Source organism: Artibeus jamaicensis, unplaced genomic scaffold (assembly GCF_021234435.1).
Source record: "Artibeus jamaicensis isolate MK-2021 breed Jamaican fruit bat unplaced genomic scaffold, CSHL_Jam_final contig_465, whole genome shotgun sequence".
In the NCBI taxonomy this organism is placed as follows: Eukaryota; Metazoa; Chordata; class Mammalia; order Chiroptera; family Phyllostomidae; genus Artibeus; species Artibeus jamaicensis.
In genome coordinates, this window is record NW_026521843.1 from 1,904,431 (window position 1) to 1,927,423 (window position 22,993).

General features: G+C 58.8%; 2 protein-coding genes across 3 annotated transcripts in view; both read left to right on the plus strand.

Moving 5' to 3' along the window:
• Positions 1–308: 308 nt before the first annotated feature.
• RSAD2 (radical S-adenosyl methionine domain containing 2) lies at positions 309–15,441 on the plus strand. The gene is made up of 6 exons (XM_037151811.2): positions 309–1,614; positions 7,457–7,618; positions 9,032–9,261; positions 11,553–11,702; positions 12,314–12,346; positions 12,759–15,441. Exons 1-6 carry the CDS (start codon positions 1,281–1,283, stop codon positions 12,921–12,923), a joined length of 1,074 nt encoding a protein of 357 aa, XP_037007706.1. The 5' UTR covers positions 309–1,280; the 3' UTR covers positions 12,924–15,441.
• Positions 15,442–18,871: 3,430 nt separating this feature from the next.
• Positions 18,872–22,993, plus strand: part of RNF144A (ring finger protein 144A) — a 72,942-nt gene continuing 68,820 nt past the window's right edge. For both annotated transcript variants that reach the window (XM_037151719.2, XM_053666923.1), the window contains exon 1: positions 18,872–19,077. The gene's annotated coding sequence lies outside the window, so the exon portion shown is untranslated. The remainder of the gene's footprint in view (positions 19,078–22,993) is intronic.

The following is a 22,993-nucleotide window of genomic DNA, read 5'->3' on the forward strand; positions in this document are numbered from 1 at the left end:
CGATTCGCAGTCAGGGCACATGTCTGGGTTGCAGACCAGTTCTCAGCAGGGAACACAGGAGAGGCAACCATACACTGATATTTCTCTCCTTATCTCCTTCTCTTCCCCTCTACAAATAAATACATTTAAAAAAAACTGATCCTGCCGTGGCCCCAAATGTGCTGAGAGTTTACAAACATCTGGCTGCGATTGCAGACACTTGGCACCCGCCCACTTCTGGGGAGCCGGCCAGCACACTTGGCTTTCAGTTTCCCTTCTGGCCCACACACAGGGGCTCTGTCTCCCTAGATCACAGCCCTGGGAGCACCGGCCCGGCCCGCCCTCACTGGCACTGGCCGACGTCCACGCCCGAGCTCAGCGGCCCCCACACCCCAGGGGATCTCATGAGCTCTCTGGGCTCACAGATAATGAAGTATATCTGGGGAGTAAAAACGGACTCGCAGCCACAGGCTGGCCAGCGATGAGCTCGGGGCAGAGGGTCCAGCGGCGCCCACCCTCAGACACGCCAACCTTCACACGCCTCCCACGGACCGGAGACCGCACACTCTGACGCAGACCGGACCAGCGGGGGCTGAAGGAGAGACTCCTTTGGTACAAAATTCAGTGACGCTTTCTAAGAAAACCGTAAAAATCTGTAGCCAGCCACCGCGATGCTTGTCACTGAGGAGCATCTTAGAACAGCACTGGTTCTCCTGCCCTGTGTGAAAGATGGTGGAGAAAAGCCGGGAAGGGCAATAAATGCCTGGATTCTCACACCGTGACAAAGCGTGAGTGGAGGTGAGCAGCTCAGGAAGCAGCGAGGCCACGCGTGTCCTGATGTGCTGGCGCGTGCCGCGTGGGCGTGCCAGGGAGCAGGGGTCGCCGCTGTTCCCACCATCTGGGCCCCACGACTGACTTTCCCCCACAGCCCAGTGTGGGAGGGGCAGGGGGCCGTGGCTCCCAACTGTGGTGCCCGCGTGGGTAACGGGGCCACGCCAGCCGTGGCTCTCTCGGCAGCCCCACACTCTGCGCCCCAGGAGCAAAGGGGTGGCAGTGCCTTGACCTGTGCCCAGGCACAGGCTGTGGGCGGGTCCCCAGGCAGACACAGGAAGCTCCTGCCCGAACTCGGGGCCGCCAGCCTTGGCGCTGCTCCAACTTTCATTTTCATGAACAGAAAAATTGAAACTCAGATTCAGCGGAGCGTCACTGGTGGGAGGTGTGTCCACCTGCCATGTGACGCTTCGCCTGTGCACATATAAAGGGAGTCCCTGGGCGGCAGGACAGCCACAGGCAGCGGCACCATGTTCTTCGTCGATCTCCTCCTGTTTGTGGTGAAGCTGCTCTGGAAGGTCCTGGCCGCCCTGGTGGGCAGCTTGGTCCCCTTGCCCGCCTGGCTGGTGGACACGGACAAGGGGCGGCGGCGGCGGCCCCGGAGAGGAGCCCAGGACACCAGCAGTGAGGACGAGGAGGAGGACAGCAGTGAGGATGATGAGCCTCTGACCCCCACCAGCGTCAACTACCACTTCACCCGCCAGTGCAACTACAAGTGCGGCTTCTGCTTCCACACGGCCAAGACGTCCTTCGTGCTGCCGCTGGAGGAGGCTCAGCGGGGCCTGCGGCTGCTGAAGGAGGCGGGTGAGTCTCGGCCGGGGAAACCGGGCAGCCTGCGGAGGAAGGGCAGGCGGGGGACCGGCGCCCACGGGACATGGAGGACCCGAGGCATCTCCCAGCACAGGGTGCGGGCAGGTAGACGCTGTTTCTGACTTGGTGGATGAGCACCCAGGTTGTCTTGACCCTGGAGCTGGTGATGACCAGCGCGGCGGCCACTGGGGTGGTCAGCAAGGCAGCTAGCATGGCGGTCAGCGGGGTGGCCAGTGGGACAGCCCCAGTGGCAACCAGCAGGTTGGTCAGTTGGGCGCCAGCAGAGTGGCCAGCGGGGCGGTCAGCAGAGGGGCGACCCGAGGAGCGGCCAGCGATGTGGTCAGCGGGGTGACCAGAGATGCAGTCAGCGGGGCAGTCAGCGGGGTGACCAGAGGGGCGATCTGAGGCACAGTCAGCGGGGCATTAAGCGGGGCGACTTGATGAGCGACCAGAGGGTGGTCAGCGGGGCGACCAGAGGGGTGGTCAGCAGGTCGGCCAGTGGGGCGGCCAGCAGTGAGATCCGCGGGTGGTCAGCGGGCGGTCAGCTTGGCGACCAGAGGGGCAGTCAGTGGGTGGTCAACGGGGTGCCAGCGGGGTGGTCAGCGGGGTGACCTGAGGGGTGGTCAGCGGGACAGCCAGCGGGGTGGCCAGCGGTGGGATCAGCGGGCGGTCAGCGGGGCGACCAGTGGGGCGGTCAGTGGGGCAGTCAGTGGGGCGGTCAGCGGGGAGACCAGAGGGGCGGTCAGCGGGGCAGTAAGCGAGGCAACCTGATGAGCGACCAGAGGGTGGTCAGCAGGGGCGTCAGTGGGGCGACCAGAGGGGCGATCAGCGGTGCGGTCAGCGGGGCGACCCTAGGCGTGGCCAACAGGGCGGCCAGCTGGGCGGCCAGTGGAGGGGTCAGCGGTGCGGTCAGTGGTGCGATCAGTGGGGGCAGCCAGCGGGGTGGTCAGCGGGGCGACCCGAGAGGTGGTCAGCAGGTTGGCCAGCGGAGCGGCCGGCAGGGCGGTCAGCGGGGTGACCCGAAGGGTGTCAGTAGGGCGACCAGAAGGGCAGCCAACAGAGCCGCCAGATCGGCGGCCAGATCGGCGACCAGCAGGTCGGTCAGCGGGGCAGCCAGCACAGCGGTCAGCGGGGTGGTCTGCAGGGCGGCCAGATCAGTGACCAGCAGGTCAGTCAGTGGGGCAACCAGCATGGCGGTCAGCGGGGCGGCCAGTGCTGCGGCATGGACATGGTCATGGGCACCAGCATCCAATCGGCAGGCAGGTTGTGGCACTCCCTGCGTTCGTCCAAAGCAGTGGTGGGTCAGGGTTTCCCTGCCATGGTGAAGAAGCCAGTCCGAAACCAGGACAAATGGCCTGCCACCGAGGAGCCCTGGTGGCGCCTTCCAGTCTGCATTAGGAGCCTGAGAGACGCTGCAGCTCCAACATCTGCTCAGCCCGCAGTGAGCTTGCGTGGTCCTCACGCCCGCATCCGAGGGAGCGGGGCCTGGCCCCGTCGGGGCAGTGTCTTCCTCTCCACCGCTGCCCCCCTCACTCCTCGTCCTCCTGTCTGTCCCAGAGCACCCCCAGACTGGCGACTTCAGCAGCATGGCCGCCTCCTTTTCTCTCAAGGGGTCTGACCTTTCTCAAGGAAGTAAAGCACGTGAGCACACGGTTGCCCCCCTCCCGAAGGTCCGTCTCCAGACCCGGGGCAGGGAACCAGTTTGCCCACTTAGGGACGGAGACCTCGCAGCCCGGGAGGGGCTGCTCTCCCCCAGCTGCTGCCAGTTTCCCGCAGGCAAACCCCCTGCTTATCTTCCAGCGAGCGGACAGGTTCTGCCCGATCTGGCGCTCTGTGTGATCCCGTTGCATAGTTCGCATTTTATCGGGTATGACTGGTCCTCCCCCCGCCTCCCCGTTCCACAGCCCAGCCGAGGGCAGGCCTGCCAGGCCGTCCTGTGGGGTCCCACCTGGGGCGTCACCATTCCCAGCAGGGTGGTTGCATTCCCTCTCCCTGTCCCTGCCGGGCCGGCAGGAAGGCACACCCTCGTGCCAAGTTGCACCTGAGGCGCCTGGATGCTTCCTCCTGACTGTCTTGCCTGGTCCACAGCCTCACACTCAGCAGCAAAGGCTTCAAGGCCCTTGGCAAGCTCTGAGTTTCCACCAACTCCCTCACCCCAAGGCCGTACCTCCCCTGAGCCTTAGCCACAGCAAGTTCCACCCCCCACACCCCTAACACCTGCCCCACCAAGCCCAGGTGACCAGGTCGCTCTCTCTCCTCCTGCGAGGCTGGTTGCCCCAGTCTCTGTCAGCAAGCTTTCCAAGCTCCTGGTCCTCTGTGGGCAGAATCCAGAGCCTCTCCCCTCCATCCCTGATCCCATGGCCCTTGTTACACGTGCGTATCAGGGCAGTTTTGAAGTTGCACCCTGTGTTTGGTCTGGCCCATTCGTTGTAAACATCTGAGTCCTCGAAGCATCTGAGTTCCCAGGCTGAGCCTCAGCGTCTCTGTGTCTTCGTGCCTAGCAGTGCCTCGAACCTCCTAGGGCCCTAAACAGGTTTCAGAACAGGTGCACTAGTGACGGGTGAGTGAATGAATGAGAAGCCATCTTGTCTTGTGGAAGGGTCTCTGAGTCTTGAGTCACAAACCTGGGCTTGAGTTCCTTGGGTACCAGGTTTGTCCGCAGGTCTAACTTTTCTGAATATCAGTTTAATAACCTTTAAAATGTAGATAACAATAATAGCTCCTATACCAACCTCAAACTTTCTTACAAGGCACACACAACTGAATGCTTCTGTATTTTTATAACCTATTGTAAAGAGTTGTAATGAATACTTTCCCATAATGACTTCTCAGTTTTTAGTCAATAAAAGCCCAGTGAACTAAAATGGTTAGAGTGGAGGACCCAGGACAGGGCAGAGTAGGTGAGAACTACACTAACCTCCTCACAGGACCAAACTGGAATTAGAGCAAAATTATGGGAAAACTGTCCCGAATAAGCAGCTGACCACTAGCTGGAGAGGAAGGAGCCTTGTAACCAAGGACTTATGGGAGGAAGACGTCACCACACTGAGACTGGGAGGGAGTGCGGAGAAGGAGCGAGAGGCCTGGCTGGGCTCCCACGGGTGGGATGTTCCAGTGGCTGGGTGCGTTCCCTCTGAGAACCGTGGGGTCCTGAGCCCCACGCCGAGACCCCCAGCCTGGAGAACCAGAATCAGGAAAGGAACCCTAAGGATACCCAGCTGTGGAAGCAGCCAGGTTTCTGTCCACCAAGAAGAGAGGCCCAGAGCCTCTGAAAGGGCCCCCACAGAATTCTGTTTGCAGCCACTCCGCCTGGGCAGAGGGGACTAGAGACACAGAAGGAGCCTGGGGTGGGGGGCTCTGGGGACAGAGCTGAGGGGGCCGGCCACCAGGACCCCTGTGCTGAGTCATTCCGCACGCCGCGGAAGCCATCTTTCCAGGCAGACTGCTCCTCCGCATGGGACAAGAGCCTGAGGGGGAGCAGTAGCCCCCACTGCAGGTCCCCTCCCACCCCACCCTGCAGAGCTGAACCCCCGGCTCTGAGGAGCACAGCTGGAGGCCACTATGGTGCTCAAGCCTAACAGAAAACCTACAAGCAGAGGCAGGGCTCTGGGCACGTTGGGACTTGAGTTGACCCTTCCCTGGGTGCAGTGCTGGTAGAAGTCAGCCTCCGTGTGCGGCCTGATCCTCTCCACACACACCCGGGCCGAGCAGAGGGACCCACACGCTGTGGATCGCTGAGGGCTCCAAACAGGTGGCCCAGAGCCAGTCACGGGCAGCGTCTGGCATGGGACTGAACCAGAGTCTTTGCAGACCCACCTACACAGAGAAGCAGCCGCAAAAGGGCAGGCAAAGTGAGCAGACAGATAGATAGGCTGCAAACGAGGGACCGAGAGGACCCTCCAGAACGAAGTGAAATGGGGGCCAGCAACGTGTCAGGTCCAGAGTTTAGAGTGAAGGCTGTGAGGACCCCCAACAGCTGAAAAAAGACAGGGGCACCATACAAAAAGGACCAGTCAGAAAGGAAGAATGCAATGTCTGAAATGAGTGACACACTGGGAGGAGTAAACTGCAGGTTAGAAGAAGCGGAAGATCGAATCGGCAATCTGGAAGACAAGGCAGAAAAAAACACCCAAGCTGAGCTGCAAAAAGAAAAGAGAATTAAAATGGTTAAGGTTTGGTACAGGGGACGTGTCCTGTGAGTGAGATTTCTGGCTATTAGAGGAAAATGCTCAGGTAATAATCAAATATTTCAACTTACATTAAAATTAAAATTCACATTGTGTTTAAACGTACTATAGATTTAAACTTAAAATTTAGAGGTCTGGCTGAGAAGGATTCTATCAGACTTACTTCTCTGGCTCTTTGAAGAGAAGACCGGTAGACTTTACCAGCCGTGAACCACACTGTGGTGGCTCCCCGCACGCTGACCCCGCCTTAAACCGGTGGTTCCTGCTCTGAGAGAGTCACCACTTCTCTACCCCTGTCCCCTCAGGGCTCTTGTTTCTCCGTCCCCTCCACCCCTGCTCCTCAAACTCACCGAGCACCTCGACGGGGCACGCAGGTCACCCTTGGGTGAAAACACCCTGTTCTGCGGGATCATAACAACTGTCCACAAGGAGCCTCCTCACCCACAAGTAGGGGGGTGACACCAGTCATCACTGTCCCATCAGGACACAGCTGGGGCTGAAACCCCTGTGACCTGGTGTGACTGGGGTGCCCTCACCCAGGACTGCTCTGGGCCAGGTGGCAGGTGGGACAGCCCTTCTTAGACACATCCTTGGGGAGAGCACACCTTGCCACGGGAGCCCAGGGCAGTTCCTGGGTCCAGTCACCAGGCGGGGAGGGGACGTCTGGGCAGAAGCCTTCACTGGGGCTCTGTGGCCCGGCCAGAGCCTTTCTGTGTCGCCCAGAGACCCTGGCCGAAGGCACTGCCCCCGGCTCTCTGGGCCCGGGGACGCCCAGGGCCCTGTGCAGGGACCCAGATCAGGTGACCGAGACGGTGCATGTGGGGTGCCACTTAAAGGGCTGTTTGAGGAGAGGAACTGCCCCCTCTACCCGGGGCCTGGAAACTGGGGCACTATAGCGTTTTTCAAGGCTGCATGACAGTCCCCTGCAGAAATGAAGCCGGCACGCTCCGTGTTCACTGGTTCAAGGGCACAGGGTTTGCTGCGTGCACGGATAGGTGGGCAGCGTTCTCGGCAGCTCAGCAGCATGTGGTGCACCACCACGAGGCCACCATCTTGAAATTTCAGAGCGCCCGAAAGAAAGCTTCTGGAGGAGCAAAACTGTGTCCTTAGAAAGGGTTGTGTGTTTCAGAGTGTTATCAGACGTCTGAATGAAGCTATAAAAACCTAGAAGGCAATAAGCAAGGCCCATAAAACTCACAGCGAGGGGTGATCTCACCTGGAACATTTTGTGTGCCAAGCTGCTGAATACAAATCTACTGTAAAACACATGAGCATTCTAGGTTGTTCTGGATGGGGAGGGGGTGAGGGTTCTGCTTGGCAATTCTCTGTGTTGCCTCTTCGCACCCTCAAGCTTCTCGGGGACGCTCTCGTCTCTGTAACTGGTGACCTACATTACATGCATCTGGTTCAACACCAGGAAGGAAAGACAAACAACTTCAGGCGATTTGTGTGTGTGTGACACTCTGGCCTACATACACAGTATCCACCAACATGGGGTTGACGGGGGACTGGACTTGGGGAGGGGAGGATGATGAGGGATTTTACGTCCTGTCTGTGACGTGGAGAACACACGGCTCCTGCTATGAATACCACCGCAATGTCTGCGGCGTGGAGACAGAAAAGGACAACTCGCATTTTCCCTCCACCAGGCATGGAGAAGATCAACTTCTCGGGCGGGGAGCCGTTCCTCCACAACCGGGGCGAGTACCTGGGCCAGCTGGTGAAGTACTGCAAAGAGCGCCTGCGCCTGCCCAGCGTGAGCATCGTCAGCAACGGGAGCCTGATCCGAGAGAAGTGGTTCATGGATTACGGTGAGCTTCCTCTGGGGCTTCCCGGGCACCTGCTGTTGCGGGCAGGGCTGCCTTTCCAGGCCCAGTCCGGGCCTCGGGCCAGGCCTGTGGGGGCCCGGGTGGGGGCCACCAAACATGCTCACATCAATCTCTCTTCAAGAGGAGCATTGGGTTTGGGGTGTTTACGTTCTGCAGAGCTGCCCCCAAACCAGCCTGGCCAGAGAGATAAGAGAACACCCTGGTCCGAGGTACTGTGACAGCCAGAAGGAGCACTGAGGATCAGCTTAACAGCCGTCAGGGGCCACAAACACCGCCGCCGGTGACAGCCCCGCCTCACTGCTCCTTTGCTATTCATGTTTAGTTTTTTTAAATACTTGCAGAAATAACCATTCTTTAAATTACTCTTATCTAAAGTAAGTGATTGGACTGGCACGGTTGTCTCACCGAGTCTATACCTCCTGTTTCCTGTCATTGGAGAGCAGTTGGAAGCAGTGACATCTGTGGTCTGCCCTGCGGTGGCCCCGAGAGCCAGGGAGACTCACACTTGGTCAAGTGCAGGGACGTGGCTGGTCAGGTGCAGAGAACGGCCATGCTTTAGAGACAGGTGATGGGGGGCCACCCTGTCTGGGACGTGATTTTCCAACCGCTTCCCTGGGTGTCTGGAACCAGTACAGACTGGTATTGAATGTAAACTGTATCGAAATGAAAATAATACAAAGATCGTAGGAGAGCCAGGCGGGTGGTTTGGAGCAGCAGGGGAAGTTGAAGGAGGAACAGGAGACACGGGGGAGCAGGGGGTGGGGCAGAGAGTGAGGGGAGAGGGGACACGAAGCTGATCCTGTGCCCCGCGAGGGTGCCCGGGCATGGCTGCTCCTATGTGCTGTTTCGGGGAGCGGCTGAGCTCTGCACCCCCAAACCCGAGTTGTCTGGGCTTTCTCGGCGTCTAACAGGATCACACTCTGCACTCTGTAGGGTCTCTGTGGGGGGTTAGTTGCCGAATCAGATATGAAACAGAGGTCAGGAAGGAGGCAGAGAGTCGAAACAGGAGGGTGGCTGAGCGGTCGCACTTCTGTGACCGGAAAAGGAGCAGGCCGGCCAGTGCACACAGGCCCAAGTGCCGGCCTGTCTCAGAAGTTCAGGGCCCGGGCGGAGCTAATGGGACCCCTGGAGGAAGCGCCTTGGAGCGAGCTCACACCGAATGCCAGCGTGGCCGTCCTCTCCTCAGGTGTCTAGTTGTCACAGTCGGTGGACAGGAGTGCCCAGTAGAACACACACTTCAGTGAGTGTGGGGGTATGAGGAAAAAGGCTTCTTCTTTTCCTTTTAAGAAATGAAAGCATGAGTACAGACCAGGGATGTTTTAGCACAAGATATGAAAACAGCCGCAAGGACTTGGTCCCTGGATGGATGTCTTAAGGATGCTCGTTTTCCTTCAGGCAAATACCTGGACATCCTGGCCATCTCCTGTGACAGCTTCAACGAGGACGTGAATGTCCTCATCGGCCGCGGGCAAGGGAAGATAAACCACGTGGAGAACCTCCGGAAGCTGCGGAAGTGGTGCCGAGATTACAGGGTGGCCTTCAAGATCAACTCGGTCATCACCCGCTTCAATGTGGACGAGGACATGAGAGAGCACATCCTGGAGCTGAACCCCGTCCGCTGGAAGGTGAGTGCAGGGCTGCTTCTGCTGACCATCATTTTAACCTGTCCCGGGGGAAAAACCGCCTCCGGGAAGCGGAAAACTTCGAGGACCCAGAGGCGTCAGAAGCCGCCGTACCAGCCGGGAAGCCGGCTCCTTGGTCTGTCTTCTATCTGCTCAGCTTGAAACTGCTTCGATTCTCTTTGCCTCAGTTGTCCTCAAAACTAGGGCTAATTCCCTTCTGGAATATTCTGAGGACAAAGGCCAGAGATACGCTAGGTGCGTGGAGATGCTCTGAAGAAGGCTCCCACAGAAAGCCTCCTCCATATGTGTTAACGGGGACAGCACTGGATTTATTCTTACAGCTCTTGGCTTGTTAATGAATGGGCGTGTGTTCTTCACACACTCCGTTAATACATTTTTTCACTGAATTATTAAAAGGTAGTGCAGGCACGGCCATTCCCAAGTCGTAGCAAAATTCATTCACCAAGGGCTATGCTTCTCGGCTGCCCCGAAATCAGATACTGAAAGTCTGAAGGTCAAAGACACACGCCCACTCAAGGTACAACGCCCACAGTGTGGCCACACTTGCCGATAATGATAAGGTAACGTTTCCTACCCCTGGCTGTTCTTCAGAATCAACTCAGAGACTGTTTAAAACAAACAAGCAAACAAACAGAAAAAAACCCAGCTTCCTGGACTTGACCCCACGCCCATGAAATAGGGACCTGGGCCAGGGGTCAGGGCGGGTAGACATTAGCAGGGGCTGGCACCAGTCTACATGCGTCACAGGCTTCCCTGGTGACCGTTGCAGAGCTGACTCACCTGTGTGTCTGGGACTCCAAGGACCTGCCACCAAGGGTCAGGTGCAGAACTGGGTTCTAGGGAGGAGAAAGGAGCAGGGACGTGGGCAGTGTAAGCTGTGGGCTGGGGCCACACAGGAGCACGGACCAGGCAGAGTTCAATTTTGCCAGAGTGCCCCGAGGGCTTCGGTAGGGGCTGCTACTCAGCTGCACCCTGGAAAACGGACAGAACGTCTGTGGCTGGGGAAGGTCTGGGAAGAAAGTCCGGTCCAGGGCTCTCCACGAAGAGAGCCACTCCTTCCAAAGCTGCCCGGGGCCTGTTTAAATCCACGCCGGCATTCGGCACAAACCTGGAGAGGTGGGGAAGGGGGCTATTAGCTTATTTTTCTGATGTTACCCTGAAAAATGCAGAAATGGGTTAAGGGAAGCTGAAAATGTTACTTTTTTTTATATGTTGCGGAGCAGGGTCCCCCAGACCCTCCCCTCCGGTCCCACCCCCCTCTACTCTCTTCAAGTCCCCACGACCTGGCTGTCCCCCGAGAGCCCCTTGCAGTCTGGCTGGTGGGTTCTGGCACCAAAGTCACAAGGGGAAATGCCCGTGTGTGTGTGTCTTCAATATTGGGTCCTCCAGTCAGGTGGGGACCCCAGACCTTGTGGGGGCGCCCCTCCCCGCCAGGCCTCCGCCTGCCCGCCCTGTGACCCAAGGGGTGGGAGCTGTGGGCATGAAGGTGGCTGGTGTTCCCAGAGGAAAACGGCTCCCAAGGCAAACAGTGGCGGGCCAGGGGCCAGGGGGGCGCAGGCAGCAGTGGGGGGCCTGGGGAGCGCTCGAGAGACAGAGCGAGTGAAGGAGGTGAAATTTAGGGTGATGAAAATTACACTTTTTGCATAATTTTTTGCTCGTGCACCAGTGAAAAGGTAATTAAGTGCCGCACAGAGCCCCCTCTCGCGTGGAAACCCTACAGCCCCGTGGTTAGCCGTCACCTGTGGTCACCTGAAGAATTCGCTGCGACCGGTTTCCTTTTAGATGATTCATTCCTTGTGATGGAACAATGTATCACACGCACATACCCCCATTTACTTACTTAAAAGAATGCTGAAAAGCGACATTCATGGCCTTGGAAAACTGTCCTTCTAGCTGGTCCATTCCCGAGGCCTCCGGGAGGGTGTATTAAAACCCAGTGGCAATGACAGCATTTTGAAAGCACTTATTTCCTGGTTCGGGGATTGCAAATGATTTGCTTATTTTCTCAGTGTTTTCTTGTGGCCCGCAGGCCCTTCACTGAGTGCTCCTTACCCTGTGGTCTAAAAAGTTAGATTCTAAGACTCGATCAAATGTAAAATCCAGGCCTGTTTTTGTGAGTCTACATCTTAAAAATCTCCATGCTTCCTAAATGGCAGCGCGCGCTCTCGTCCCCCCAGAGCAACGTCTTTCTGGAATGTTCCTCGGTGGGAGGCAGCACAGGTCCGGGGACTGAGCTTGGCGGGGTGGTGACGCGAGGCACCCCGTGTGCTCAGGTGTTCCAGTGCCTCCTCATCGAGGGCGAGAACGTGGGAGAAGGGGCTCTGCGCGAGGCCGAGAAGTTCGTCATCACCGAGGAGGAGTTCCAGGGGTTCCTGGACCGCCACCGCGACGTGTCCTGCCTGGTGCCCGAGTGCAACGACAAGGTGGTACCCAGCGTGGTCTGCTTCCCCAGCGCACTGGGGGACTGGGTCCAAAGAGGGACGTCTCTCCCCGAGGGCTCTGCAGGGTCACTCAGCGGAGGGCTCCAGGAGAGCGGGGTGCAGTCTCCTGGCTGGGCCCCCTCCACCTTCGGGGTCTCGGAACGAGGCCCAGGTGCCCCGTTGGTGCCGAGTGCCCCCCCGGACGGCTGTTGTGATCTTTCTCTGGCAACAGATGCAGTGAAAAGAGGGACGCTAGAGGCCGGGTGGAATCAGCCCCCCAGGAGAATCAGATAAGGAAGAGCAGGGCTCTCCCACCACCTGAGGAAATGGGGGGATGGACCTGGAGATTTCACCATCAGAGGAGTTTCGGGGTGACATTGGACCCCACGGGGCAGAGAATCCAGCCTTTGGGGCACAAGCAGCCGCCCCCAGAGATGTGCTTGGTGGGGGAGGCTCCCCCGTGAGGGCCACACCCGAAGACCCACAAGCAACGCAGGGACTGCTGAGCCTGGAACAAGTGAAAACACCCCGCGAGCCTCGTGGGGTGGAGTGTTGAACACACGTACTGAGACTCACACTCGGAACTAACTTTGAACTTCATCTCTCCTTTGCAGATGAAGGATTCCTACCTGATTCTGGATGAATACGTGAGTATTTCCCATGAATTACAAGGTTATCTTTCAAAAACTGATCAAGTGGCGAGGCCAGGGCTGTGTGACCAGCAGGACCATTTAGTCGGCCTTTGTCCTGGGCCAGCCGTTCACGTGTGGGTCGTCATGGGGCACAGCTGGTAAGACACGGGCCTCGGGGGGCACGTCTGCAGTTCCGTTTGTCAAGCACTCAGCTGAGGCCACGGGTTTGCGAGGGCGGAGGCGAGCCAGAGGGCAGGAGACCAGGTGCCCGGGAGTTCGGTGCCCTCAGGGCAGCATCCGGCCCTCGGCTCTCAGTGAGCCCTGTGGAAGCGATCGCAACACCGAAAAGATCCTTGGACTAAACTCCAAATCCTAGTTTTACAGGGTAACTATAGAAATATCCCAATTTCTGTCGTGAATTTTGTAGATGCGCTTCCTGAACTGCCAAAAGGGGCGAAAGGACCCTTCTAAGTCCATCCTGGATGTCGGCGTGGAAGAAGCCATCAAGTTCAGCGGCTTTGACGAAGAGGCATTCCGCAAGCGCGGAGGGAAGTACGTGTGGAGCAAGGCGGACCTGAACCTGGACTGGTAGGGCTGGCAGGGAGCGGCCTCCCGTCCACCTGGGGCTCTCGCAGAGGCCCCTCTGGCTGCCATCGTCTGCAGCGCCTCCTGCTGGCACTTCTCAGTGGCCCCAGATTTGATCTCTGGATTCGCATGATAGCGGGTGGTGACCTGCGGTCCCGAACGCATACTTGGGTAGCTGAACGCCTTGGGTAGTACAAACCCAGTAACTGCAGTTAGTTGGCTTGGTTTGGGGTTGGTTTCTTGAGCACTGTCACTGTGATGCCCGCATTTCCATTTTTTCCTACTTTGTTCATTTCATAGTTCAATTCTGTTCTGCTAAATATTGAGGTGCCGATTTTCACATCTGAAAAAAATCACAAAAGGTCTCTCCTGAAAATTTCTAAATGTTGTAACACTGTCCCCTCCCCTGCCTTTATGCCATTGCAACCCGGGACTCTCTGTCCACAAGTTCACAGTCAGTCGGTATGTTCCAGGCCTAGAAAGTATCATCTCATCTGTCCTCAGGGATCAGGCAGAAGGGGCCCGAGCGACTGCTGCTTGAATGCACGCTCTCACTCTCTCTCTCTTGCTCTCCTTTTCCTTCCAAAGTACTTAGCAAAACCAAGGTACACTTTTCATTTCAAGGTGAAGTGGGCCAGGCGTCTGTGCCTGGGTTGTTGTGTGAGCCCACTGTTCAGGCCGTGTGAGTATGTGAGCAGGTGGCTGCCCCCACCCGCTGGACTGGCCCGAGCTCACGGCCAGAGTGGACAAGAGTGTGGTGAGGAGCCCAGGCCAACCTGGGCCTCAAGCCAGTGACACTTGGCACTGGATCACGTTTCTCACGGAACTCCAAGCCACTTGAAGTCAAGCACGATCTAGGTCAAAATGACAGGGTCCCTGCCTCCCTCCTCCAGCCCCAGGAGGGAAACTGTCACTCAGACAGCGCCAGGGCCCCGAACTCTCTCCTGGCAGGAACATCCAGGCAGCTTGTTTGTGTAGCCGGGACGGGGTCCCAGGGTCTGTAAAATAATGATTTCCTGTCATTCTTTCAAAGGGGCAAAATCATGGAAAATTTTTTTCCCAAACAAAGGAAGAGCTATTTTAACCCAGAGGCCTCTCCACGTGCTGTCCCAGGGTGACGGCCGGGCTGGCCAGCAAGTCCCCTTCCTGATCTGTCTCTGAGACGTTGATTTTGAAAGGTTTGCTTTTTTCCTCAGGAAACATATTCCTACTTCAAATTTTGAGTCCTTCTAATTCAGCTGAAGGGTTTCTGTCCCACTGAGTCCTCATGCATTTTCCACTTTATACATGGCTTGGATACTCATCATTTATCCACAGGAAAAAAGCACACCAACAAATAAAACAGCTGCTGCGCCAAGGTGTTTATGAAAAAAGAGAAAGGTCCCCCCTCTGGATTTTGCTAGTATCTAAGCTATGATGCTGCTGCTATAATCCATACGAATGTAAAAGAATTCTTTTGACTTAGCATGTGTGTAACTTGCCAACCTTCCCAGCATTCCCAGGGGTGAGGGCAAAGAGAAAGAGCAGGCGTGGGTGACGCAGAAGGCCCGGTGAGGCACCAGCGGGGGTTCTGCCAGCGTCCTCCAAAACCCGAATTCGCACCCCGGATCCTCTGACGTAGGTGGACTTTCTCACGCTGCACAGGACTGTGTTTCTCTGTCCCCAAAGGGAAACAAAACAAAACAAGTTAAAAACAAGCTGCACATCAGCAATAAGCTACAGGACTTGAATCCATTTCCGGCTGCTGGTACTCTACTGCTCCCTCCCTGACGCCCTCGCGGATGTACAGGGCTGTGTTCAGAATCGTCCAATGCTCATCTTTTCTACTTGTCGCACTGCAATGCACTTTACGTTTAAATTATATAATGCTTGGCTTTACTTTTTCTGTTTTAAGTATGCATCTCCAGCCTTATGAAATATGCTCTTTTCATCAGGAAAGCAAATGGCCAATGTAACCAAGGCATCTCAGTCAAAGGGGGTAGGGCAGATGTTTTGTGCGCCGTTAATTATCGCTGAAGTTGCATTCTAATGTTCTGATTGGAATTTTGTCTTAGGAAACATCCAGACATTAGTGATCGCACATCGGCTTTAAGAGCATTATCTCTGTTATTTAGTGATAAGTGATATGGAATGTGCCTGTTACGTGTGAACATGAGTGGGACCGTTGGGCCGAATCATCTGAAATGCAGGCTGGTGTCGGGCTTCGGTCTGGAGTTTGGAAGCAAGCGGAGGGCCCCGCACGGAGGGCCGTGAAGCAACGCGGGCGAATGGAGGCCCAGCGGGGCCCCTGGGCAGCCTCGGTCTGTCACACGGCCCAACCCTGTTGGAAAGACCGCGCCACCTGCTGTGATTAGCGGGGGACAGCTTGCACCCTGAGATTTTAGAGCTTGGTCTTTGGCGTGCCTCGGCGGTCCGAGGGGGTGGGGAGCTGTGCATGTGTATCTCAGAGCCCTTGTACGTGGCTCGGACATATTATTCATATTCTATAAGATATTCTAATATATTAAACTTTCCCCAGCATGACAGCTCTCTGTGTCAGTGTGGTGGAGTGTGTATACCGCCATGGCCCTGCTTCACTCGACAATCCCGAAGGGCCAGCGTTTCTGTCACCTGCTCTCTCTCCGGCGCTCCTGTCCAGCTCTCTGCACCAAGGGAGCCACACGCCTGGCCCCGGGGCGCCCCTCATGGCCTCTGGACTCGGAGTGGTCTTGCTGGGACTTGACCTCTGGTTAGAAACACCCACTTTCTCAGGAAGGCTGTGACTCCCTACCTTCCCCAACCTGATGTGCCCACCCTGGGCTGCAGACCCCAGGACAGGGGTCAGGTCCGGGAGCTCACGGACAGTGAAGAGCCTCCGGGACAGCAGGTGTGTTCTGTCCTGGTGGCTGGGTCCCTGACTGCCACACGGGGGGAGGGGTGGGGGGCTCAGCTAGATGGCCCCTGAGCAGGCAGATGCATCCCACTCACAGAGGGAGGGGAACATGGCACAGAGCCCTCCAGAGCAAGTCCCACTGGGAAGCCGCTGACACGGGCTCCAAAGAGCAGAAAGATTCTAACATGTTGTTCGTGATGCTACAAATAACGCACCCGAGAAGCATATTGCAAACACAGAGGAAAGCGAAATGAAGCAGATACAAATGGTCCGCAGTTGTGCCGCCCGAGGCCACCTGCTCAGATACTCACTGGCTTTGCAGCCTCACATATTTTAACAGAATTGCAACCCTGCTCGGTTTTATGTTGCCCGTCTCTCTGGGAGGTTCTCAGAGCCAATGAGCTCGCTTGGGCCACAGGGAGAACATGCACTTCCCAACCACACACACTGACGGGCAACAGGGGAGCAACCCAGGCAGTTTGAAAAAAGGAAGCGCCGGGTTTGGTTTTGAGTTGTTTACATGCTTGCGTATGAACGTGAGTGTATCTCATGTTTGGGGAATTCACTTTATCTAAAAAAAAAACCATAAAAACCACAGTCTGAGCAAGCCAATTCCTGGAGGATTTGGGAAACTGCCCGAAGTGACTCAGTCTTCCTCCCGCCGTCTCGGCCGGTGCCTGCCTGAGTCCGCTCCCGGTCTGGTGTGCGTGGTTTCTTGCCCACACCAAGCCACGCTCCACACCAGCTGGGCGCCTGCAGTTCAGCTGATTTCAGATGCTGTGGCCCTGGAGGCAGCACCAGGCCCCCCAGATGCACACACGATGGCTGTCCCCAGCCCCTTCCTGTCCCTTAGGAGATCGCCAGTTCACTGTAAGAGCATGTGACTCAGGAGCAGCCCAGGGCCCCACGTGGGGAGGGGTCAGAGCTTCCTCCCTGGCCTGCTCTTCCCCTGCCCGCATGTCCGCCTGCCCAGAGGCTCTCCAAGCCCCTCCCCCTGGGGGTGTGTTCACAGAGGCTTCACTGCACAGTCAGGCTTCATTCGGTCCTTGGCCTTTGATTCAAGGCCCAGCCCTACCCCCTCCCAGAAGGTCGGGGGCGTGGGACTGAGAGCCCCAGGCTCCAATCACAGGGCTGGGGCTGCGCAGGCCCCATGCACCAGTCACAGTGGTCCAGTCTCACCCAGTCTCTGTTCCGTGGGTGACAGCCGTGCCCCCCACCTCCTTTCTTTACTTTAAACCTCAGGGACATTCTACCTGTGGCCACTTCCATGGTGTGTGAGCTCTGGGTGCCCCACATCCTGTGACTTTGTCCTGACCCAGGCCTGACTCCCTCACTGCGTCCTTTCGGCTGGCCTGTCCCTCAGGTCCTTCCAGGTTCCCACCCGGCTCCTGGGCCCCAGTGGGCTCTCGAGTCTGAGACTGGACAGTGGGCTCTGCCTGCCTGGTGCCCCCAGCCTTGGCTCCCTTCCAGATGCACTGTCCCTCCCAGCGAGTCTGCCATGAAGGTGTCAGTCAGTTTAAATGAGACCGAGCTGCCCTGGCTGATGTGGCTCAGTGGATTGAGCACAGGCTGCAAACCAAAGGGTCACAGGTTCAATTCCCACTCAGGGCACACGCCTGGGTTGTGGGCCAGGTCCCCAGTAGGAGCCAAATGAGAGGCAACCACATATTGACGTTTCTCTCCCTCTTTCTCCTTCCCTTCCCTCTAAAAATAAATAAATAAAATCTTTAAAAAAACAAAACTAGACCAGGCCACAGTGACAAGTGGCCTGAAACACCCTCTTGGGACTTGGCGACCGAGAGGGGTGCCACTGACTTCATTTTGTGGCTCAGCCATCGCCATGGACAGGGACGAGCACAAGGTAGGTGCCCGGGGTGTCTTCTCTACCTCAGCCCAGCAGTGACACTCCTGCCAGCGTCTGGTGACCCACATGAGTCACAGGGTCCTGCCCGAGTGCCGGGCTGGGAGGCCTGCCTGGGCACAGAGACTCTCAGTGGGCCTTAGCTGTCTGCCCGCAGGGACATCTGAGCGGCACCAAATGCAATCTGATCTGAGGCCTTCGAAAACTCTGTCCTGCCACAAGGGCCACCATGTGCCCCTCGCTGGCAGTGGCATTGGGACAGCCCCCAAGGCCAGGTCCCACCTCAGTGTTTCCTGGTGAGAAACAAAGCGATCAGACTACCCTTTCTCTCTGGCCCCACCATCTCAGTAGGGTCCACGACATTTGCCCCTGGGTCGTAGTTCGCAGAGAGTTCGAGAACACAAAATCATTTCTTTCACCCAATGACTGCGGGTGCCCAGACCGGTTCCTCCAGCGCCGGGCATGGCGGTGCACAGGACAGAAGGGTCTCTACTTTCTGGGAGGATGCCAGGAAAAACGTTTTTACTTTTTGATGAACATAGCAGCAAACTCCCGCTTTATTACCGCTGATTCGGCCGCCTTTGTATGGTGTTTGATCTTGACTGTGACACTGGTCTTTTACCTCGCTGTCACTTGCGTCGGCACCATCAGAGCAGACTCGGCGGGGTGCGGTGGTGGGAGGGAAGAAGTGCCGGGGTTCCCTGTCACTCTAGAGACGGGGGTCCTTTCCTAACGCCAGTGCCTTGGGTCCAGTGCGCATGCTTGAGCCCGCATAACTTCCAGCTCCCAGGAAGTGGCGACCCGAAACCTCACAGGACTTCGACCTTCGAAGACCTGCCACTCTGACCAGCGGGAGCCTTTTCAACGGGAAGTAAGTTGTCGCGGCCGCTCTTCTCCAGGGCTCAAAGCACCCGGGCAGTGGGAGGGACGGAAAAACCTTTCACGGGATTCTGGTGCAGAAAGGGCAACGGATCGCGCACCCGCTGCCTTCCTAGCCTGCTTATAAGCCCGCCCGCTCGCCCCAGACTGTTGGCATCGGGAGACTGTCTTCTGGTGGCCACCAGGCCAGGAGCCTCGCTGGTCATTTTCACCCCCGTGGCAGCAGGCCGTCCCCTGGAGCCCGGGGTGACCCGGCGCGCCCGCGCGGCTGAGGGCGGGCGGCAGGGGGCGCTGCGCAGTGGCGGGAGCGGGAGACTCCGCGCCGTGTCTTTGTGCCATTCGCGCCGCCGCCCTGTCTCCCGCCGGCTGCGCGCCCGGGCTGGAGGCCGGGCCGGGAAGAAAGGGCGGCTGGGGCGGGGCTCAGGCGCGGGGCCGCGGGCACTTGGCGCGGACCTCGGGCCGCGACACCGGACGCGAGCGGAGTGCTTGCAGCCCTGCCGCGGCCGAGCAGGAGCGCCAACCCCCGGGGCCCGGGCCGCGGGGGACCAGGTGGGTGACGGCGTCCTCTTTGTGTCGGCGTGTCGTGAACGGGGCGGCGGGGGGGGGGGGACCGAGGGACGTGGCGTGCGGAGCCGGGCCCCGGACGCTGGGATCGGGGGCTGCTGTGGGGATGCGTGGGCTCCGTGCCGAGGGCGCCACCCTGGCCCTGGCCTGCCCCGTGGTGGCCTCGGCGCCGCGGGCACTTGAGAACCGCGGGTCCCACCTCCTCGGCCCGGGCGCGGGTCTGTGGAGTTGCGTCCCTGGCATTTGGCTGATCCGGCAGTGGGTGGCCGCTCGCAGGCCGCGGATGGCAGGGCCGGACAGGGCACTTCGCTGGGGCGTGGGGAGCAGATGCATCGGGAGCGTCCCCCGCTTTGCACATTTACGGAGCCCGCAGGACTCCCGCCAAGCCTCCCCTAGCCGAGGGTCTGGGGACTGTCCCGCGGGTCTCTCGATTTCTGTCCTAGCAGTGGTTGCCCCGCACCATCCTGGGTGCCCAGCCTCCATCTCTGTGCCACCTGGAGGCTCCAGGCCCTGAGGAAGAGGTCACTTTCCTGTGCCCTCATGATCTCCAGAGACAGGTCCCACCACGGTCACTCTGAAGTGCCCCCTCTGTCTGCCTCTGCCTAGCCTGTGGTCTCCTCGTGCCGGGTGGAGGGCAGGGCGAGCCAGAGGGGTCCGCTGAGCCCAGGGAGCATGTCTGGAGTGGGCCCTGCTGCCTTGGGGGCGTCCTTTAGTACCTGCACTAGGAAGTGACCCCAGATCTTGCTTTGCCCAGTTGTGAAGAGGAGGCTCTCTCCTGGGAGTGGGGCCTGGGGACCTCGGGAGGGCACGTCCAGGGGCTCTGGCCAGGGCTGGCCCTGGGGGAGAGGCTCTCCAGCAGATAAGACGTGCCCGTGAGTGGGAGGTGGGAAGGGGCTGTTGTGGGTGCGCGTGGGCTTCGCCAGGAGGGGAGGCTGGGCGGAGGCCCCGGGCCACTGTGTGGGGGAGTCAGCTTGAAGGGGGAGCCCTGCAGGGAAGTAGGAAGGGGTGCTGGCCAGGGGCACTGCCCACAGAGCAGGGGAGGGGACACAAAGGGGCACGCAGGGGGGCTGTCACGAGGTCCCAGAGCCCAGGCATTTGGTGACACGCTCCCTTCCCCAGGGCTGACAGCAGGAGCCTGTCTTTGGCAGTTTCCCAATTTCTTTTGCAGTTTTGCTTTAATTATTTTTTTAAGAGTGTGGAGAGGTCGTGCCCGGAGAGGTCCGATGGGGGAGGATGAAGAAATGGTAGGATTCCAGGCCGGGCCCGGTCTGGACCCTGCGGCGGAGGGAGGTACTGACGGCGGTAGAGAAGGAGGGTGCGCAGAGCCTGCTTCCGAGTGGGCGAGGCTGTGTTCGGGGGAGGGGGTGCAGAGGGGCGTGGGCCTCGGGAGCAGGCCCCCACACCTGCACCGCTGCCAGCGGGTCCAGCGTGGACGACGTCCTCGTGAGGGAACGGGGATGCGAATGACCTCACCTCACCAGCACGGAAGATGCCCGGGGTCAGCACAATTGGAGTTTGCAAGTTTGTGTGTTTAAAGGGGCCCCCGAACCTTGTGCTGCTAAATTTGGGAAGGGAACTGAAGAAGGGTGAGCTTGAGTGCTGGGGGCAGCGGGCACCCCTGGCGAGGCGCAGGGTGGGTGGTCCCCGCGTCAGAGCTCCACGGGAGCGCGGCGCTTCTCTCGTGGCCTGAGACTCGGATGGGACCTCAGGCACAGGTCAGCTGGAGCTGCCGAGCTGCCTCCGCGAACGTGCCGCTCGGCAGGGCCAGGCACTGGGAGTCTCCTCACCTGTTTTTTCCACTGTGATTCATGATTCTCCTCCTCTGGGGAGCCTTGCTCTTCGTGGGAGAGGCTGGAGGAGGCCTGTTCTCTGAGACTGGGAACCAGAGCCAGGCAGTCTCTGGATTCCCAGCTCCGCCCCCCGGTGACTGTGAGGACACTGTGGACTCAGAGGAGAGGTCTGGGACCCCGGCCAGCGCGTCCCTGTTGGTCCCTGCTGTGCACTCAAGCTGGGGGGTGGGGGGGGATGTGGAGATGCGTCAGCTGCCTGGGGCTCTGGGGGCTGGAGCCACTCAGGACAATGTTGAGCCCTCAGCGTCTTCTGGGCATCTGGCCAAGCAAGGGCGCCCCAGATTCACGGGGTGAGGCTGTGAACAGAGCAGGGTGTCTTCATGGAAGAGCAGCCCCCACAGCCACTCTGGGTGATTTCCTGTGTCCACCCACCCAAGCAGCACACTGAACGCACTTCTCCCTGAGACTGGAGGAGTCGCTGGAGGGGTCCCTTCCGGAACCCGCCCCTCTGTCCTCTGTGTCTGCGTTGCTGACCCTCGCGGATGCCTTTGCCTAATTGGATGAACACCTTCGACAGAAGCAACTGCTCACACATCTGCTGGGGATCAGGACCAGAGGGCAGAGTTCGTACAGCTCCGTGACCCCACTTGGAGACCCTAGGCAAGGGCCTTAACCTCTCTGCATGGCCCCCGTCCCTTCACCTGTAAAACTGGGGTGTTGACCTGACTGATGCCCGAGACCCGGAACTCGGTGCCATGGTGCCATAGTGCCCAGCAGCACCAGGAAGGGCTGTTATGGGAAGGGAGGCCTCTCTCCAGGACCCTGTGCTGAGGGCGGAGGCTTCGGGGCAGGTGGTTTGGCCGTGAGGAGTTTCCACCTTCCTTCTCCCCGAATCGTACACCTGCCGGGAGCTGGTGTCCAGGGTGGCCCGTAGACACCCAGGGCTGGGCGTGCTCCAAGGAGCAGAAAGACAAGCTGAGCGCAAGAGGGAGACATGAGTTCCTGCGTGGCGGGAACTTACTTTCTCATATTCTAATTCGTATACTCTGCACTTATTATTCTTAGAGGCTCCTTGTGTCTGGCACTGGAGGGAGACCGCAGTTAACACTCATTTAGTGTCCCTGTCTCCAGCTGCTGACAGGCAGTGCCGGGCAGGGCCAGGGGTCCTTTCTCGAGGGCTCCCAGAGGTCAGGGCAGGACAGGGGCCAAGTTCGTCCCTGAGAACTGGGGGGCAGCTGCCTTGTAAGGGGGCTGCGGGGGCGGGGCTGTGCTGGCCTCTCCGCCCGAGAAGAGGGTGCCGTGCAGATGGCAAGGACTGTCCCTTTATCCCTTCCAGGTCTGTCCCTGCATCCAGGACATCTGCTCACTGGCCGGGGGCCACTGGCCCGTGGTTCTCCCAGCCTGCCCTCTGTTGCTGGCTGGTCTGCCTGTCTCTGTCATTCAGAATTGGCACCACGTGCCACCCCCTGCGGCCCCCACTCCAGGGAGGTTCTGTGACACCCCCAGAGCCTAGCAGCCCGCTGGTCGCCCTCTCCCAGCTGGTGGGGGACCTGCAGACCCCTGCCTCAGGCGACCGCTGCTCAAGGTGGAAGTTCTCTTGCACAGCCGTTCTGAAGCCAGAAGCCAGGCAGGTTTTATGGACGCTTGTTGGGACGCTGTGCATTGATCCCTCTGGTGCCCTCATCATCTGTCTACTGACCTCTTGTCTCTTCCCTGCTGGGGCACCTTCTGCAGCGCCCTGCTTGTCAAGTCTCCAGTGCGCCCCTTGGGTGGGACTTGGCACTTCATCACGGCTTGGTCCCAGCCCGTCTTTCCAGCTCTGATCTCTCACAGCCTCCACCCGTAGGTGCCAGATCCCCGGTGATCCTCACAGGTCAGCACACACCTCGCCTCATTCCGGGGAGTCGCTGACGTGGGGGGCGACGCGTCCAGTCCTGGCACCCAAGAGCCAGCCGGTCTGGGTGGGCGGCCCCAGGGCGGTGGATAGGGCCGGATGGGTAAGGGAAAGAAGGAGAGAGAAAGGCGTCTTCGTCCCGTGAGCTCACGCACCTCTCAGAAACCTCCTCTGGCTCTGCATCTGCTCCCAGTCCTGCCCACTGACGGCTTCACGC

What these genes read in the sequence shown, in the direction of transcription:
- RSAD2 (XM_037151811.2), top strand. Translation starts at nt 1,281, where the DNA reads ATGTTCTTCGTCGATCTCCTCCTGTTTGTGGTGAAGCTGCTCTGGAAG. An exon ending in GCGGCTGCTGAAGGAGGCGG is followed by an intron (nt 1,615 to 7,456) that starts GTGAGTCTCGGC and finishes TCCCTCCACCAG; the next exon opens with GCATGGAGAAGATCAACTTC. An exon ending in TGAACCCCGTCCGCTGGAAG is followed by an intron (nt 9,262 to 11,552) that starts GTGAGTGCAGGG and finishes CCGTGTGCTCAG; the next exon opens with GTGTTCCAGTGCCTCCTCAT.